The following is a 19,553-nucleotide window of genomic DNA, read 5'->3' as shown; positions in this document are numbered from 1 at the left end:
GGAAATATAGTTAATATTAAATTAGTAAATAATACAGAATTTTCCTAGTATGATTGCTACTGTTTTCCATTTTATTGTTAGTTTATTACAAATATACTATGCTAGTGAAATAATATATCTGAAAGTTCTGCAAAGTTAGTATAACACAGTTTTTTTTCTTTAAACAGATGTTCAGAAATGCATTGGTGAAAATGTTTGAAGCTAAAGACTTGGACTGTGTGTTCCTAGAAACAAACATGAGTATGAAGAAGCGGTATCATATGGTATATGAGTGCATTCCTCTTCCAAAAGAAGTAGGAGATATGGCTCCAATCTACTTCAAGGTACATGAAAATGTTTTTTTCTGAAATCATTTGAATGTGTATATAATAATTCATCTATTTCTGGAGAACATTTTTGATGTTCAAGTGCTGTTTTTGAAAAGATGTATTCCTTGATCCTTCTGGATCCATTCTTTGCTGATATTCCTTGATCTTAAAATAAGTGGTGTGAAATAATTCAGCTTTTCAGATAGTCCGTGGAAGAGCTGTTTTTCACTGAGCATTTGTCCCAGGTCTGACTGCACTGAAAATACTAGAAGAAGATGAGAGAATTGTAGTCTCTTGAAGTGCTTTAAGGATTGCAGTACTTCTTACTTGAGTCCTGTAGTATAAATTTAAAACACAATACTTGTGCCTTGGCAAGCATTAAATGAGAAAATAATGTTACCTATTCTGAGAAATACCAACGTAGATATTGTTTAATCCCCATTTTATTTCAATAAGCCCAAATTCTATATGTGTCTTAGGCTTCTGATGAACATTATACAGCATGATAGATATTTCTTCTATAGCTTTTCTGCTCTTTCCCCTGACCTTTTAAGAAAAGGTTCATTGAGGCTTTTGCCTGGAATGAGTCCTTACAGCTTTCAGCAACTGACTCATTATTTGTCTTTTATAAGTAAATTATTTTATTTGATTTTTGAAATACTATTTATGCTTTCTGGAAATAATGTGATTAGGTTTTGATGAAGTGGGACAGCAATATGGTGAATAACAATACAGTAACTTTTACTACATTTGAAACCCTCCACCTGTTAGATCTGACTGCTATGCTTCAGGTGCTGATAAAACTTGTGTTTTCCTTGAATACACAAGGAAAGAGAAAGAACAAGATTTAATGCAATGTCACTTATTTTGGAAGTATCTATCATCAAAATGCACAGCAAATGAAATTTAAAAGGTACCAACTCTATGCTATACCCAATGCCATACTATAGGGAATACAGAATCAGCTTTGGGCTTCTAAGGGCAATCATCCTTCTAAGCTGGATTCTTCTCTTAGTGTTTAAAAGAGAAAGAAGGCTAATTTAGTGTAATGGATTCATAAGAGGTTTTGTTTGGGGTGAGTAAAAAGAGAATGTGACCTTTTATTTGAAACTTGTGTCAAGCAAAACTTAAAATAAAAAAAGGAACAGAGGAATTTAATTGGGTGGGTCTGAAGATACTATATGATGTCTTTATAAAGTAGCTTGTGTTATTGAGAAAGCTTACCAAAAATAATGTTACTTTGTTAAAGAGTAATTCTTACTTGTGCTACAACAATGTACTTGACTACAATTAGTCCTTCATCTGCTGTATGATGGACTATTTTCACCTTTAGATAAAATCATTTTACAGAAAGCTATAATGGAGTCTGATGAAGAGTGGTCCATGAACAAGAAGTTAATTGATCTTTCTTCAAAAGATATTCGGAAATCTGTAAGTAATGAAGTGTTCTGTATCCTGAATTTATCATAAAATTCTTCTAACATTTTTCCATTATTAACTGTTTCAAAGAGAGAAGAAAGGGAACACAATTAGATTAGTGCATCAGAAGATGGCATAGGTATGAGGAGAATTTCCAGTGTGTGCTCTTAACTGACATTAGGGAGAAGATTCCTGTTTATTTCAACAACTCGTGGAGTAGGCTGCCAGCATTAGTTGAGAACAAAGCTGACACTTCGAGGACATGTACTGGCATAATTTTCTTGATTAACTTTAAGAATTAAGGTAGATCAAAGATTTGCAAATTACTTTCCAGGAGCAAATATGATGTGTCTTTTTCATTAACCTAGAACAGCCATTTGTGTTGCTAAGTTTATGATGTGAAAATATAAATAGCATTATGAATCTTTTTTTTTTTGGTAAAACAAGGGAACAGTACCTTCTCTGTCTCCTGGATACTGAGATGAAACATCTTTATATAAACAAATCTTAGAGGAATAATGCCAGATCTGTTAGATTCAAAGATTGTTCCGTCATTTTAATATTGAGGTGGAAGATGCGTGTTATATAGCCATACATTTTTATGACTGTTACATATTTATTGAAAGTAGGCTAGTTTTCAGATTAAGTCAGGGCAGTTCTTTACATTAATACAATGTATCTGAACATAAATTGTTACACAGTTGTGTGATGTTTAACATTATTATAGGGTAAGAAATGTTTGTAGACTTCACGAAGATGGCAGAGTGTGGCTTGGAGACTGAGCTGAGGTTTGGAGATTTGTATTGGGAGATGGTGGTACCTGGCTGGAAGGTCAGGCATGGCTGGGACATCACCCAGTCAGTGGATTGTGTGCAGAAAGTGTGAGAAATAAGACAAAGCTGACCTTTTCTTTAAGGTGTCCCCTGCCAACCCATTTTTCCTTATTTAATGTTTTTTTTAAAGTCCATTTAAAGTGTTAAATGTTTCTTGCTATGCTACATTGCTCCTCTGTATTTAATCTGAATTATTTTTAGAGTCAGTATTTCAAGTGTGGAACACGCCTCCTGAAAGTTTTATGGTTATTTGGACAGTAGCAAAGGAATACTTATGAATTGGAGGCTTTGTAAATCTTATCAGTACAGAAACATCCTCAGCAATTAAAGAAGTGAAAAATAACTTGTTGCAGTGAATACTTGCAGTACTGTAGCAATAAATGGATCCACTTCTGTTAGACTGGAGGGTCTTTGTTGTGACAGATACCCAGCATCTCCCCTGCAGGCTGGCAGAATTAACTTGTCTGATTTGGCAAGTTAAGGACAATACCTGTCCATTCACATAGAGGGGGTTTCTGGTAATCTGTTGTCCAAAAAGTTGTTTCCCTCTCCCCCTAAGTGTCAGGTTTTTTCACTGGGTAAATATTTCCTATGCCAGTCAACATCTTATCTTTAATACATGCAGCTTGCTAGTGGTTATCTTAAAATTTCTATTAAAGTTACATAACTCAGAGATACGGAGTCAGGGAGGCATTTGCTCACTGTGCACACTGCTGCCTGGGGTCCCTATCTCTTACCTGCTATTCCAGCTGTGGCCTCTGGAAGTTCTGCCATCCCAGTCATCTTTTCTTCACTTGTCCAGTTGCTGTATGTTATTATTTTCCCTTACCTGCTTTACTATTGCTTTACTATTTCTCTGTTGCAATTTTATCCTACATGTAGTTGGTTTGAGAGGTAGTTTAAAATAAAATGTGATACTATGAACTGCAAAACCATGTTCAAATTCATTCTCCTGTGGGGAGGTTGACTAAATGCCAACAATGTTTGTTAAACATCTGAAAATGTGGTCTTGCATGTGTAGGTTCCTAAAGGGTTGCCATACTTTTCTGTGGACTTCGGCCTTCAGGGAGGATTTGCTCATGTGATTGAAGATCAACACAGTTTCCCTCATTACTTTGGAAAGGTATTGTTATGTAAAAGATTAATTTACCAATTATACTCTGTTTTGGAAAACTTAAGTAATTAAACGAAGATGCTGCCGGAACAGTTACTTTGATGTACCCTATCTCAGTTTATTATCTGTCTTTTCTTGATGAGTCATTGTAACTTGGCTTGTTGAATGAAGGAGTAGCTGGTTTTTTTCAGTAGCTGATACTGAGATTGGGATTCTAAATTCGTGTTTCTTTTCATTTGGTCTGAACTGCTGATACTTGACATTATAGGTATATAATCTTATAGATGGAAGATACTTGCATCTACTTAAGAATTTTCAGGGCCATAGTATTGATCCATAGGTGCACTGACACCTGCTTGTATAAATTAGTGTGCATGCACATACAAACTCCTACTAAAATCCTCGTGTGGTTAAATTGCTACTCGTGGTATGCGTAGTGTAAAATCTATATACAGGGAGAGCTGTAATAAATTCTTCCTTTCTTTATTATGTCACAGAAAACATTTTTTGAACGAGCCAGTGTTGCAAAAACATAAAGAGTGATTGGGGAGAAATATAACACTAGAAACAACGAAGTGGGCAGCTTTCTTTCTCTGAACTTAACCTTAATCACAAATGCACTAATTCATTAACAGGCTTGCAATGTTAGGATATTTAAGCAGTACATCAATGTGCTATGCTTACAAGAATTTTGTTGAGACAACCATCTAACAACTGCAGTCCTATGTTTAAATTGGTTTATTTTTCAGAACTTCAGGTTTTGATTAGCACTTGAAGAAAATAATTTGAAATCTCATGATTTGAAAATACATATTTCTTCATTCTGTGATAAGATAGTGTTAAGTAATATGATAACTTTGCATTTATCATTATCTGTCTTTTACTTGCAAAGGAAATTATTGGTGGCATGCTGGACTTGGAACCACGGCTCTGGAGGAAAGGAATCAGACAGAACTTTGAGGAGCAGCGGAAAAAGGTGTTGCAGTTTACACAGTGGTGGAAACCATATGACTTCACCAAAAAGAAAGAATGAGAACAACCTGGAGTCAAGGACTCTATAAGCCATGAATCTCACTAAAGGATACTTCAGATGTTAAGAATAACATCAATGTGTTATGTGTAGCTATTATATTTTAAAATGTAGGATATTGTTTAATTGCTGATGATCTCTTTCTGTTTGGGACACTGGATCACATGTTGCTGTAAGCCTGAAAAACCAGATTTGTACAGTGAGTTTAGTTTTTCCTTTTTCAGCTGAGCAACCAAAAGGATAATATGCTCGTGGCCATTTGTGTACCTTTTGCTTTTGGAGTTTATATAATCTTTGAGACAACTGATATTTTTTTATATTGTATTAAGCAAGTGTGTAATTATCATGGTGAACTTTTCCCAAAAATGGTGTACATTTTAAGAACATTTTTATTAATACAAATACATTGCTGCAGAAGGAAATTGTACAGAAAATAGTCTTCTGATTTTGTGTCGTTGTGGTCTTTAAATTGAGGTCATTGCAATAACACAAACATTCACAGAGGATGTGATTGATAAACCTGCTGTTGCCCCCCTACACAAGAATGAATGCAATTCTTTTGTTCTTTCTTTCAGTATGAAGTAATGTTTTTCATGCACAAAGGGTAATGAGGGAGTCCATAGCTGCTGGCAAATGACAGCTTTAATACTATGAATTACTTTTAGTAACAGTAAAAGAAGAATCTCAGGGGAAAACACTCTTTGATGGCCAGCAAAGAAGAAAATCTTCACAGGGATCTCCCCAGGTGACTCTCCTCCCCTGGGCATTCCCTCTTAGTGTCACAGGTTGTTTGTGGTAATACTTTGCCCTTACAGTTTTTATCAAGAGCAGCTCAAAATCCCTGCTTGTTTTTCCTGCTTGTGATGCCATTGGAGCTGCTTGAAGCATGCTCTGAGCAGAGGCAAGAGTTGCATGTTAATTGATTGTTAAGTATGGATGTCGCTAGGAAATGCCTGCATGCTATTTCATGGACCACTTTCCACCGTTTTATTTGCTAGATTTTGTTTTTTTTCTTTCGTGTAAAAGATATGAAATGAGGGTGGGGAAGTGTGAGGTGGGGAAAGGATCACTCCTGCATCAGTGTCCACTTCCTGTGGTAACCCTAAGATAGCAGGCTTGGACTGTGTGGGTAGGGAGCTGAGAGAACAAGGAGAGCAGGATACAAGGACAGAAGGACATGGATAGAAACATTGCAGCAGCCCAAGGGAAAGGGTGCAGACTTGTGAACAGAAGACTGTAGTGCTCCAGGGAAAGGCTGCAAACAGTGGAAGGTGGAAAACCCTTGGCATAGGAGAGGTTAAGGCTTTGTGTAAGTCTCTCAGTGTGCTTCCTGTTCTTTTCCTGCTAAACTATTGCTCTGTATAGCTCTGTTAATTATTGTGAACTACTCAGATTAAGATACAGTTCACTGAATATTACAGGGTTGAATAAGTGTTCATTTCTAGTCCCTTGGTGGTCTTTTGCAGCTTTGCTGAAGATCTGGTGCTTTCCTTGTTCCTCTGCCACATTTTGGCAAATAAGTCTGGTAGAGACAGTAATCTGCTGTGTTGTGAATTAGTTTCTGTAGGACATTTGTCAATTGGTGCCACTGCATGAGAAATAACTTAAAAGTAAGCTTTGATGATGACGGTAGTGATCTAATGTCTGATTTACACTGTTTTCACCAGCAAGCCATGCATAAAAGGGACAGTAAGTTTTGATTTCCTTAGGCTACTGGAAAGATTGCTTAGCAAACAGGATGTGAGATAGTGGCTGCTAGTAGTAGCTTAGAATGTGGTAATGCTAAACCACATTTAGCCAAAGTGCAGTCTCTGGTTGTGTAAAGCATGACTAAAAATTGTTTTCTCTGAAAGCATATGTAGCTTCCAGTCTCATCTGCCCCCTGGGATGACGGCTGGAAGCAGCAGGGGTGACTGTCTTTTCAGACCATGGAAAAGAGTGGTCTTTTCAGGCCACTTTATCCAGTGCTGTGCTGAAAATGCAATTCTTCTGACATCACTTCTCTCAGAATTTGTGTTCCTCAAGGGAAGTGCTATGTTTCACAAAGAATATCCAACTTGTATGTAGAAAAGTCCTCTGACTCGTGGTTTGTGCATATTTTATTATTCTGGTTTCAGCAAAACTACAGAACTACTGGTATTGTTTGGAAAGGACTCTGAAGTATGTAACTCGAGTTAGTGGTGCAGGAAAATGGTTTTTTACCCTGTTAAAATTTTTCAGAATGGGAGACTGTGTTTACCACATACACTGAGAATAGTATTTGGTAATTGGTCACAGACCAGACTTCATCAGGTTGAAGCTGCTCCTCTTCATAAATATCCCTAAATATTCATGAGGCCGTGACAGTCAATGCAGCTTGTTAGGACACTTGTGGAAGGCATGGTATGCTTAGACTTCAGTCCTTCCTCTTAGAAATACTAAAATATTTTAAATAGACCTCTTTCATCTGGAGGAATACCCAATGACCCAAGTTCTTTGACACTAAGAGGTAGAAAATATAAATTCAGGTGTCTTTAGGGAAAACAGGGATTGGAAGCTTGGTTTCTTACATTGTTATAAATGTGCTTCTATGTACTATTGTTGTGACCAGAGAGGAAAAGGATCTTCTTTTATTAAGTGAATCTACGTGTGTGATTTAGCAGATACTAGATTATATCCTTGTCTTGCCCTGTGTTACAAGAAGGTTGTGGAATATGTGCTGCTACTCTTCTGAAAGGAAAACAGTGTGTTAAAATTAATAGTAATTCTCATGGAAGTTCACCAAATTCTTGAAATCTCATGGAAGAAGAGAAATTTTGATGGTTCCCTTGAGAGTTCTTTCTTTGGTTGAAATTTCTTCAGCATTTCCTGTTTTCTGCATTTGTCGTTTTATCATTAAAGTATGTTTTTCTAATTCTGACTGGACTAAAGGTGAGAAGTCATGGAAATACAAGCTGCTATACTCTTCCTTTAAGTGTGGCTGTTTTGTAAACAAGATCTTTTATATCCTAGGTAAACTAGGACTAGACACTAGAGTACAAAAGATCTTTACCTACAAGCATCTTTACCCTCCCTGGCTTCTGGGTGTTACCTAAGCACTATTCACAGAGGCACATCTTGCAGATTGGTTACATTACAGAAAGCAGAGTCTAAACTCTTGATGTGTGGGTAGTTGTAAAAAGTTCATTCCTCAGTGCTCAAGCTGTGTGTGCCTTTGTGCATGTGATCTGAGGGCAGCTGGGAGCCTGAAATTGCTCTGATGAGCCGACCTTAGGTTCTCTATTAGAGTTGAAAATGCATCAATTCAGTAATTTTGAATTTTTAGCTTTTGTAAAGCAAGTACCCTAGTGCATACATGCAGTAAAAACAAATTTATCAAAAAAACCACAAGCACAATTAAGAGTTTAGAATAAAGTTGAAGGTATTCTTCATGGACCACTATCTTTGAGGTAATATTTTTATTCAAGATTTTCTGGTTTATGATTTCTGACCATTGATGCACAGCTATTGGTCAATCTGGAATGAGAAAGATACAGTTTGGTTTTGAGACTAGGAGAGATGACTTTTCCAAGTCTCTCCCAGCTCTTTCTGCTGTGATTCTAAGATCTTATTTGGTTCTGATATTTTATGTGAAAATGTTTTGGAACAGCATTGTAAGAAAAGATATGAACAGCTAACAGCTGATGGATATTTAATGGCGCATAAATACACAGTTGCTACTGTGCATCTTCCCCTTGGGCTTCGTTTGGGAATGCCAGGTGTTCTCCTATGTCTCCAGATGGTTTTTATGGCCAGTTTCAGGTATGGGCTTTGTAGTTGTTTGAAAGCATTACAGCTCTTCCAGCTCTTCCTATAGTCTCCCTTTTAGTGTAGAACAACTCTCTAAATGTTTGACCACAGTTCAGGAGGCCAGTGAGATGGAAGACAACAACTAAGAGTCATGATGGCTTTATGGATAGTGGCATCTCCAGCTGGAACTGGATATGTAGGTTTTTAGTTCAGAGTTAACACGGGCAAATTGAATCAGAAATCGTGACACTATGATCTTTCAGTCCCTTGCTCTTTCCTGGCTGCTATTGCAGGACTTCAATTTTCATTATTTTGTCCAAGCTGCTCATTCATTAGGTAATTCATCTTAGCAATACTTGCTAAGACTTAGTAAGTACTTGCTAGGAATAGCTGGTTCAGCCTCCTAGCCACTCAGACTGACCAGTCTGTACTGCAATACTGGGTCTTTGCCTGAATCACCCTTTCCCATGGCTGACAATGAGGGTTTTCTAATGTTACCTGGTGGAAAAGGTGCAAGGCCTGGTATGGCTTCTGTTTGTTATAGACCAGCTCTTCAGGTCTCTGTGTAACTGTGTGTGTTAGGATACGTACTGATTACATTTAGGGAATGAGTGCTGAGACTTCATGGGATTTCACTAGAGTTACACTGGGCTGTACACCATTAAACATGTCAGGCCATGTCCCTTATCACGAGGAGAAGGTAGTTTTAAGTACGCAGAAGAAATTACAACTTTAATTGTTCATGTACTTCATCTGCTAATACTGGAATTATAAAATGTATTAAGTAAACCTTAAGCCTTTCATAAGTGGTTTGTGGCATCTATAGAATCGGAAGAGGACAGGGGAAAATTTTATCTAACTGATCCAAAGAGAAATTCAAGTACATTTGTGGCGTTGGCATTCCTAGGTCTGTTTTTCATCATGAAACATTTGCTTCAAGTTCAGTATTTATTGTCTTGTCTGTTACAAGTGTGCGAAATGTTATTTCATTCTTTGGAGGCTGCTTTTGCATATCTGAGGACTGCAGTTAGGCTGTCTCCAAATTCTCATCTTCAGGGTAAAATCTACATTTTCTTCCAGTGTTTTCCTGTAGGTTTTTTTTTCTATTCTTCTGACATAGTGAAGCCCATGACTACCTGCAGTCTTTAGATCCTCTCCTGCTCTCAAGTCAACAGTTTGCTATTACAGAAAATTACACCCAAGTCTGTGTTCTTGCTTTTATTGTTAATGACTTCATTTCCTTTTTATAGACCTTTTTTATTTTCATTTTGATGAGATAATTTTGAATTCTACTTCTGCTTTTAATTTTTTTTTTCACGCTCTTGAGTCATCTGCAAAGTTAAGCAGCAATGCTGTATTGCAACAACTAGCAGTTGGTGCCACATCCATGTTCTCCCTGCAATATTTGTGTGCTTAAACAGTTTCCTTGCTGTCACTTGGACTGTTGCTGATGTTGCTGCAACTTCTGATTCCATTATTCTTGCTACAGATGTGTTTTCTGTGGGCATCTCAACTACCAAATGCAACAGGCAGGGTTGCTTTAGTAGAGCCAGAAACTAGTATCATCTGTAAAAGGTGAGATGGGAATTAACTCTTAGGATTATATTCTGGTTTTCTATAGGAAAAAGTGGGCTTAAAATCAGACATTGGTGTGATAGCATTCTCATTCAGGTCACCTTGGCTGGGCCCCTTCCCAGCCTCTTGCACACTTGTAGCACTGAGGGGGCAGAGAGAGAAACAGGAGAGGCCTTGGTGTTGTGCAAACACTGCTCAGCAAAATGTGAAATATTAGTGTCCTATCAGCATTGTTTTGGTCACAGATCTAATTCACAGCACTATGCAAGCTGTGCCCTTTGTTATTGGCAGACAAGTGATGGGGTCACCACTCAGCAGGAGTTTTGAGAGGTGGTTGAAGTTATGTGCCATGAGTTCTTGCAGTGATTTACAGTCAGTTTGGTTGAATTTAAAAGTATAGGCTACTGGCCATTCCTGAAAACTCTGAGGAAAATATTATCTGTAATGAAAATACAGATTTAGGATTTTAAGAGCCCTAAACAACTTGATAGGCTTTAGAAGACTGAGTGGAAAGAGAATTTGGCTGTTATCTTTTTTTACAAACAACACATGGCTTCTCAAGAGGTTCTTGTTCACCAGCTCCCCACTTTTATTGAAATGTAGTCTTCTGTGGAAAGCTTTTTAATTATTTTCTCTTTGGAGCAGAAATACTTTGGCCAATATTAGAACAGAAACAGATGATATGGAATTGATCTGACATCTGTGTGAGTAGTTCTTGTCTTTGTATATAGCTGTCTGCAAGACTGGATAAACAACATTTTATACTCCCTATCAAATAAAAAAAAAAAACCTTTAAAAAACTTTGTTTCCAACTGGAAAAAAAAAGAAAAAAAGAATAGCATCCTCCAAGGAAATCTTAATCCACAGGACCTTGATCTTCAGAGCTCCTTACAAACATGAACTTTGTGTGTCTGAAGGTTTTGACAAACACAGCTTCCCTCTGGCACCTGCAAACTTACTGTCTCTTTGAACCAAGTGAATTTTCCCCCCAAGCTTTTGCACATGCCCTGCCCCATCCCAGCAGCTGGGGTTTCAGTTTCTTAGAGCACCTAGAAAATCTTCTCAGATTCCAGCTCCTTTTGCATCCCTGGGATCCCATCTGCTTCAGGTGAACACATCATTCTTGAAGTGTTCTTGGTCCATGAGCACAGTTTTAAATGTTTTATGACTGCACAGTCCTTTATTTTTAGCTTCTGTGCAAAGCTTCCAAATCAAATCTTGATGGGAACTGCTGTCTGTGATGATTTTGTTGTCTTCATTTCCACTAATGAAGAACAAGTGGAGTCTTGCAGTTAAACCATGTGGTTGTCTTCCTTAGTGTATTTTTTACACAAATCAAACAGGAATACATTTGAGATGTACAGATGAGAACAGTAATATAATTCTGGCATATTAAATAATTAACTTTAAAAAGGTCAGTGTGTCCCTGCCTAACAAAACAGCACTGCTAGAAAGCTTGGATTGTTTTTTAATGTTGGGAAGTGAGGACATGCAAGAGGATTGCGAGGACTCACAAGAGGTTGTGAACTGGGTGGTGCAGTTGGCACAACAGAAGGATGGGATGCCATCCTGGTGGGCTGGACAAGCTTGAGAAGTAGGCCCAGGAGAACCTCGGAAGGTTCAACAAGTCTAAGTGCTACTTCTGGGTCAGGGCAATCCCAGACATGAGAACAGACTGGGAAAAGAAGTCACAGAGAACAGCCTGGCCAAGAAGGATGTGGTGGTGCTGGCAGATGAGAAACTGGATGTGATATGTCATTGTGTACGCACATCCCAAAAAGCCAGTTTTATCCTTGGGATGCATCAAAAGCAACGTGGCCAGCAGGGCAAGGGAGGGGATTCTGCCCCTCTGCTCTGCTCTGGTTTTTATCATCATGTGGTTCCTCAGTTCTGATGCTACTGGCCCTGTGGTGTTTCATGTGTCTGCAATATTTGGGTGAAAAAGTTGCAATGTTTCATTTTCTTAAATTACCCCATATGCATTACTTGGTTTATGCAGACATTTTAGTGCAACTTCTGGCTGATATGTTTTAGCTTCAAAGAAGATTTCTGGCTACACAGTTGGTGTGGGTTTTTTTTTTTTTTTTTTTTTTTTTTTTTTTTTTTTTTTTTTTTTTTTGGCTGGGTTTTGTTTTCCCCTGTAACACTGCAGTCTTTCAGGGTGGCAGCAAGAGTACTTCTCCTGTGTGGTATTGTGCTTAGCTCCTCTGAATATGACTGACTCTCAGTTGAGTAGATTGGTACTGCCTTATCCTGGGGAGTTCTTCGAGACCTGTGCTGCTCCCATTCCTAATGGCTGGGGGTCTTGGAGAGAGGGTCTGTTTGTTGGAGATGGGCTGCGTGGTTATTGATCATCTCCCTTTCCTGAAAGGAGTCTGTTGTGCAAGAGTACAGGTCTTGGGGAATAATCTAAAAACTATCACTCTCACCTTCTGAGGAACCGTGTTTCACATCTGGATCAGCTTATTAAGGATATTTACTAATGAAGCCCCAGTAAGGTGACAGAGCAGCCAGTTATTTTTTGCCCTGAGTTCCCACTTGTTTAATGACTGACAGCAGGACCTTTTAAAACTGCAGGCCTGACAACTTTGTTGTCAGTAAATCAGTTATTTCAGTTTAGTCTTTAACAGCATGTCTAAATCCCAACCTGAATCCCCAAATATAATCACATTACAGACCAATTATTCTGCTCGCTGAGTCACTTTGTCAGTTTGACAGCATGCCTAGCAGAAAATTTCGATTCCTTTCAATTCTTTGATTAAAGAAATGAATTAATTCAGAGTTTTATTTTGTTTGGAGATATGGAAGTCTGACTTTCCCACTGATTCATTGTCACCATTTGAAGCTGGAGAGTTCTCTTTTGTGGCAAATGTGTTGAGTAGTCACAATTCTGGGCAAAATGTTTTTGCCATGCTGTGGTGCAGATCCCTGTATTTGAAGGCCTACTCCCTGGTTTTGCTTGTATTGGCCAGAGTTTGACTGTATCTCACTCTTAGCAGCCATGAATGGCCAATGAGACAAGTAGTTGTGAAGAGGGATTTGATATGTATAAAGGATGTCTTCCTGATGGATTATCATTTAAAAAAAAAAATACAAAGAATATAAAGATGTGTAGAGAGAGTTTGGACCTGGGAAAGAATCCTTTTGACTTGAACAAGCAGATCTTGAAGTTGGAAGATGGAAAATATTCATAGTGTTTGACCTTCAGAATATTTGGTTAGCTTAGAGAATTTGGGTATCTGCAGCCTGCAGTGAAGACTGAGAGCTGTTAACAAAATCATACTATCACAGGTCTCTGATATATCGTTCTACTCATTATAACGGGAAGGGAAAAGTATTTATTAGTGTTGGCATTTTGAAACTGTTTCTCAAATACCACAAATACATTATGATTTAGAATTTACAAATACTGTATTGCTATCAGCACACTGCCGACCAAATCAGCTGTTGTGTTGGCTGTTGCCCAGTTACATAATTAGGCCATGCATGTCATTAGGCATTAACAAAAACCCACCCAGAGCAGAGGAAAGTGCATACTTTTCATTCCCCTTCTGCTAATGAGGAACGACCTAGAGGAAGATTAGAGCTGGGGCGGGGTTCCACTTAACAGTGTGCACTCCCTTCTGGGCAGATGTGTGCAGCACAGGGCAAGGTTTGATGGGAGGGATGATAATCCACTCAAAATTAGGGAAAGGAAAATTAATAGAGAGCTATGTAAGGGCATAACGGGAATGTGTAGGGACCAGATCAGAAGGACTAAAATGTGAAGTGGATCTAGTGACTTTTAGGCTCATGAAAGACCAGGAGAGGAGTTTAACGCACCGAAAGGAAGGCAATGATACCATGGCATCATTGCCAAGTTAGGAAGACTCTCAAAAAACTGATGGTGCAAAAGAGATATGAAGTAATTTTGGCTTTTATCTTTATAAAAAAGAATAATTTTGACCAAACCCTAAACACAACTAAGTGTTCAAAGGGGAAAATAATTGTCAGCAGTAAGGAAAGAAGAGGTAGAACATAATATTCAGTAAGATGCATGTGTGTCAGTGTCTAAAAAAAGCAGCAAGAAACTATCTGGATGCTGTAGAATATTTGGGGGAGATGTGAAAATACCATTAATAAATATTTATAGATACATTCAAATATGGTATGTGTAAAGTTGCCTAGACCTATGTCCCATAGCTTTGTTCCTGTTCTCAAGGAATTTTTAGGGGTGGGGGTGGTGAAAAGGAAGAAAACAAATTTTCAAAGAGAATACATTTTCTTATGTTCTCTTCATTATAATCTTCACACTTCCTTAAAAAGTTACCTTTCCATCTAGGCAAAGCTTTCAGTATTTCTACTTTGAGTTTTCTGTCATTATGCAGTCTAAATAAAATTCATCTTTGAAAAATTTCTTTCAGATGGAGCTTTACTGCCAAGAAAGAGAGTATAATTTTCACTTTTCTCTTGGGTGTTTGTGCAGCAGAAAGGTTGTTTTGAAGTGCACAGAACCTGCTCTTTGTGCTGGGCAATTTTGCACCCTCCAGTGGCCATGAAGCTTCTTTTTCAGTCCAAAATTCCCTGAAGACGATAGAACACATTGCTGCAGGAAGCAAAATGTTCAGATTCTGAAAGCCGTCTGTGTGCTTTCTCCCTATAATCGAATAATCCACAGCTGTTTCCAAAAGGATATATTCCAATAACTCTCAGCTTTTATGAAAATTTTCTTCTTCTTTCCACTGTTCTCTCCACTGCTGGGGAAAAAAAAAAGTAACTCTCACATGTGACAATCTGTTTATGTTTAATAACTGCCATAGACAGGCAGGAGTCCTGCAGCATTTTCTTGTCACCTTTGGCAAGTTTTGTATTATCACAGAAAAATGGCCCTTGGGAATTAAAAATAATGAGCTGTGATTTCATGTCTGCATCTCTTCCTTCTGTTGGGACAAGCCTTCTTGAGAGGAGATAGTGCTGACACCGTTTGTGTATTATTTCCAATGCAGGCATCAGCAAGAGGTAGTGAAGTTATGAGTACCTCAATGGTTGCCTGTGTTTGTTCCCAGCTGTATCATGGACCTGTTTGATACTTTGTCCACATGTGGAAAGAAATGTCTTTCAAATGTCCATCAATATCTTCTGGAAGAGAACCTGATATGCGACTCTGGAACTGTAGATGTATTTCATTCAAGACCCCCTATCTCTCTTGAATTCGGTGTTTACATTGAACAATTTGCCTTTTGTCCTCTGAGAAGACACCTAGGCAGTGTTACCCCTGCTGGCAGGTAATCCTCAGCCTTCAAATCTTCTGTAATGTGTCAGAATTTGTTTGGAATTTGCTTCTGCAGTTTCACTAAGAAATGTTTCAAAAAGTGTAGATTTTTTGCTGCTCAGTGGTGAGATGCAAGGAGTAGAATACATCTCAGCTTAAGTTTGGGGTGGGTGATTCCCACCAGTGTAGGGAAGATGCCTAAACTCCTGTGACAGTCAGCATGGTGAGCAGAGTTGAGAGAGTGATTCAGTCTCCTCGGTGTGGGTGTTCTTGGGATAAGTCAGTGGAGCCCCAGCCATGTCCTGCCCTGCCTGGGTCTTAATGGGCTGTGATGGGACCTCAGACACCTGCTTCACACAGACACACCTGCACTGGAGAAACTCCAATCTGAGAAGGGTGGATTGTCGCCTGTGTTTTTCTGTAGGAAATTATTGCCATTATTTTTTACTCCTATATAGGAATTATATCCTTTAGAATGTAACTTTTCTCCTGTGAGTCTTGCAGCTGCCATCAGAACACTATTGAATTTTCTTGATATAAGATATCAGCCAAATTGTGTCTTATTAAAGGTGGGAAAGTTCAATATGTTTCACAAATTGAATGTTAGATGTTTGGTAATATATTTTAATGTTCTAATGAGGGATGGGGTATGCAGGGAGAACTGAGCTCTCCTTTGTCTAGAGCCACAGGATCTTAATTGAGGCCAGCCCCTAAAGAAATGAAGGTAAGTTTTCATAAAAACCAGTATTTATATTTCAGAAGTCAAAGGAATTGGGCAATGTCTCAGAGGACTTGCAGAAGAAAAATGTTTTTCTAAAAACAGACTGAAGAGAACCCAGGGACCTGCACTCTTCTAACCCATACCTTGGAAGAGGGAAAAAAAAGCAAGTAAACATCTAATGGTTGATGTATATGGGTAAGAAAAAAACAAACAAAAAGGATTTTGAAAATTCCATGACACTGTTTTTTGTTTGAATGGCCTACAGAGAAAGCAATAGATATATTTGGAATTTTTATGATTCTGTAACCCATATGTGATTCTTCCATGATCAACCTACGAGGACATTGAAACCCTGGAAGTGTTGGTACATTCCACTGTTCAATTCACATCTTTGGTCTCCTATAGCACTGTGATCCAGATGATCAGTATGCTGCTGTTAAATGTCATGTGATTGTTAGGTTTAGGATATACGGTTTTTATAGTTTTAGCACTATCCTGAAAATGTGAAGAACAGCAAGGAGGTTATTTTGGCAGAATGGGATTTACTTTGAGTTTGTATTCAAATCCACAGTCAAGATGAAGGACTTCTTAAAAATATTTTGCTCAAGATGAGATGAGGTACTGTAGCAACACATGATGCTTCTGAAGTGTAATTTTGCTGCCTTTCACAGCAAAAGATGGTAAAAAAAAGCAGAGGTGATAGAATTTAATGAAGAATGTAGATTGGACAGAAGCGGGAGCCTCTCCTCCTTGTCTCCCTGCCCTTAATGAAAAGAACATGATATTTTTTTCCTTTCCCCGTTTAGGTCAAATTTAAACACACCAGTTGTGTTCTGCTGGGTTCTAGTTCTCAAGTTCTTCTTTCACAAATGGTGGTATGTATTCCCTTAGGTCACATCAGTAGCATCAGTAGCTTCTCCCTCTGACTGAATAAGCCCCTGTGTTTAGTTTTTGCTGACTTCTATGAACCATTTTATTTAATGACTTCAGATGTTTGGGGTTTTGATTGGTTTCTGGTATTTGTTTGGGGTTGTGTTTTGTTGGGGTTTTTTTTTTGTTTGTTTTTGTTTTTGTTTTTGCTTTCCCTGGTACAGCCCCTTGAACAGGTGAGATCTCTTGCTTCACACCATTGTGAGTAATATGGCACTTCCAGTCAAGTCATCAGAAGTCCCAGGGGCACGATAGTTCTGGTCTCTGTACCCATGCTGAGCACAGCAAAGAAAAGCAGTTGCTGGTGTGGAGCACTGGACTCTTATGCTGACAGTGAACCTGTTATTTCAGATAGGATATGTGTCTTTGGAGGAACTGGTGTTCCTTGTGGCTCAATGTTTCTGGATGTATTGCAAGAGCATCAGGAAACAGAAAATTTAGTAAAAGTAACATACAGCTGTAAAGGTCAAGAGTTTGATTACGGATTCATGACAGCTTACATTTGCAAAAAAGTCTCTCTTTTTTTAAAAAATCTTGCTTGAGGGGCTGAGAAGAGTCCCTGGCTCCAGACTAAACAGCCCACAACATTGGGGTCTGTCCTCCAAATCTCCCCAAGCAAAGAGCAGCACAGATATTTCCCTAAGCTTGAGAAGATTATACGGTTGTTTTGTGAGTCTTGACTGCCACTGTGATTGCAATTACAGCAGAAGAAGTTTCCAATATCCTTGTGTTTTGTTGTTTTCCTTTTGTTTTTATTTTAATAACTTTATTCTGGTGGAATGGCTCAAGACTTTGGGAATGATATGCAGTGGTGTTTCTGACTTTGCTCACTCCTGGTAATATCCATTTCAGACCTCTAACTCAGTTTTCTGTTAACATTATGAGTTTATTGTCTAATAGGTATTTCTTTGCTGAAACAGAAGTTATTTGAAGACCAGGGAAAATAATACAGTATTACTACTTGGGTGTCCAAGAGGATGAGACAAGAAATACAGTGATTATACAGAACAAGAGCAGTTTCTGTCCCAAATATATCATAATTTGTGGGAAAGATTCTCAGCCTTTTATTTAGAGATGGGAAACTGAGGTGCAAAAAGATATGTTTTCCTGTTATGCTACAGACGTGATTTTGGATACTTGTATTCAAGATGATTGTTGTGTATTTTCAAGTCTTTCACATTTGATCTTGAGACATGCTGGCATTTACATAACAACTTTTAACTACCTGTATCAAAATCTTTATACCTAGAAATTAGATTCCCTCCTTTGGTGAGACAGAGACAATTGGAAATCAAGCCAATACAATCCAGTTAATACAAGAAAACTTCGGTTGCTGATAAATGGACCAGTAAAAAAACTACTCAGACACAGCCTTGACAGCATCAACCTCATCTTTGTCACTGATAGAGAGGGAAAACATGATTACTTTAAGTGTGTTCAGAATTTGATGGGGATTTGGGGTCTATGTGAACCTTATGATGGGATATCAGAACAGATTTGTGGGATTATGTAAAATTTATTATGGGAAGTTTAGGGGAAGGGATTAGGGTAAATGGGTGAGAAGCATGAGGCAATGAGAAAGAGGGATAGAAATGGCTCAATGCCTGTTGAACCCTGTGACTGCCCAACACTCCTGTCCTATCTTTGTATTATATCCTTTCCCCGAACCATTCTTGCTTTGTGATCTTCCTGTGCTGTTTGTGAGAGCTGTGAGGTCCAAGTGTCAGCATCTGGAGAAGGAGTGAGGAGGTCCAGGTGTCAGCATCTGTGTTTGAGACACCTAGATGCCTGTAGCTGGAAAAATCTGTGTCCTGCTTCCTACAACTGCTAACAAAGAAAAAAGTTGTGTAAAAGTCGTGTCTTATTTCCATGAGCTACCAAAACCATGCTTTCCTAAAACTCCCACAGCACCAAATGTAATGACTCATTGCCTCTGTTTATTCCTTAATTACAAAGTTCCTATGTGGGGGTCTCAATTTTACAACAACACACCTCACTGGCATGACTTTCATAATGACTCTGCTCCATGGCATGTTTGAGCTCAAGCATGGAATTAGGCTGAGAGAAAAACATTTCCAGTGGGGTTTCCAGTGACGGATGCCTCCACCATCCCCCAGCTCCAGCACCTACTGACTCAGAATTGAAGAGAAAATGACTGGAAAACTCAGAGGAAACTGCTGTACCTGCCAAGAAAGTGAAGCAAGAAAACGAAGGTTTAAGGGAGAAATTGCTGATTTATGTGGTGGTGCAGGCAGAGGCACATAAAGAAAATGACCACTTCCAGGTACATATTCCATCGTCATGCACTTCCCACAGTGCTGCTGGACCCAGACTTGAAAATGATGCTGCTTTACTCTGTAATTTGGAAGCCAGAAGGAATTGTAGTTATCCAGTTGACTGATGTCCAGCTTTTATCTGAAATTTGCTAATGAAATAACCTTGTTTTCCTGACTGCCTGAGGTCTGCTGATGCCTGCTCCTACCTGTGGCAGAGCCTTGATTAATGGCAGTGGTGGTGATATTTCTTTGTGCTAGGATATTTCTTTGTGCTGCCAGCCTGAAGAGAAGCTAATCCCAAAAGAGAGACAAGGCACAAAAGGGGAAG

General features: G+C 38.6%; 1 protein-coding gene across 2 annotated transcripts in view; it reads left to right on the top strand.

The window, feature by feature from the left end:
* The window catches only part of CWF19L2 (CWF19 like cell cycle control factor 2), a 59,880-nt gene extending 54,740 nt beyond the window's left edge, over positions 1 to 5,140 (top strand). For both annotated transcript variants that reach the window (XM_066175778.1, XM_066175776.1), the window contains exons 15-18: positions 168 to 323; positions 1,659 to 1,739; positions 3,582 to 3,683; positions 4,567 to 5,140. In XM_066175778.1, the coding sequence (XP_066031875.1) occupies positions 168 to 323; positions 1,659 to 1,739; positions 3,582 to 3,683; positions 4,567 to 4,707 (480 nt within the window). In that variant the 3' untranslated portion in view covers positions 4,708 to 5,140. The remainder of the gene's footprint in view (positions 1 to 167; positions 324 to 1,658; positions 1,740 to 3,581; positions 3,684 to 4,566) is intronic.
* Positions 5,141 to 19,553: the final 14,413 nt, after the last annotated feature.

Source organism: Chamaea fasciata, unplaced genomic scaffold (genome assembly GCF_029207755.1).
Source record: "Chamaea fasciata isolate MVZ Bird 193981 ecotype frontalis unplaced genomic scaffold, bChaFas1.0.hap1 SCAF_2, whole genome shotgun sequence".
Taxonomy (NCBI): Eukaryota; Metazoa; Chordata; class Aves; order Passeriformes; family Sylviidae; genus Chamaea; species Chamaea fasciata.
This window is presented reverse-complemented; position numbering and strand designations above follow the sequence as displayed.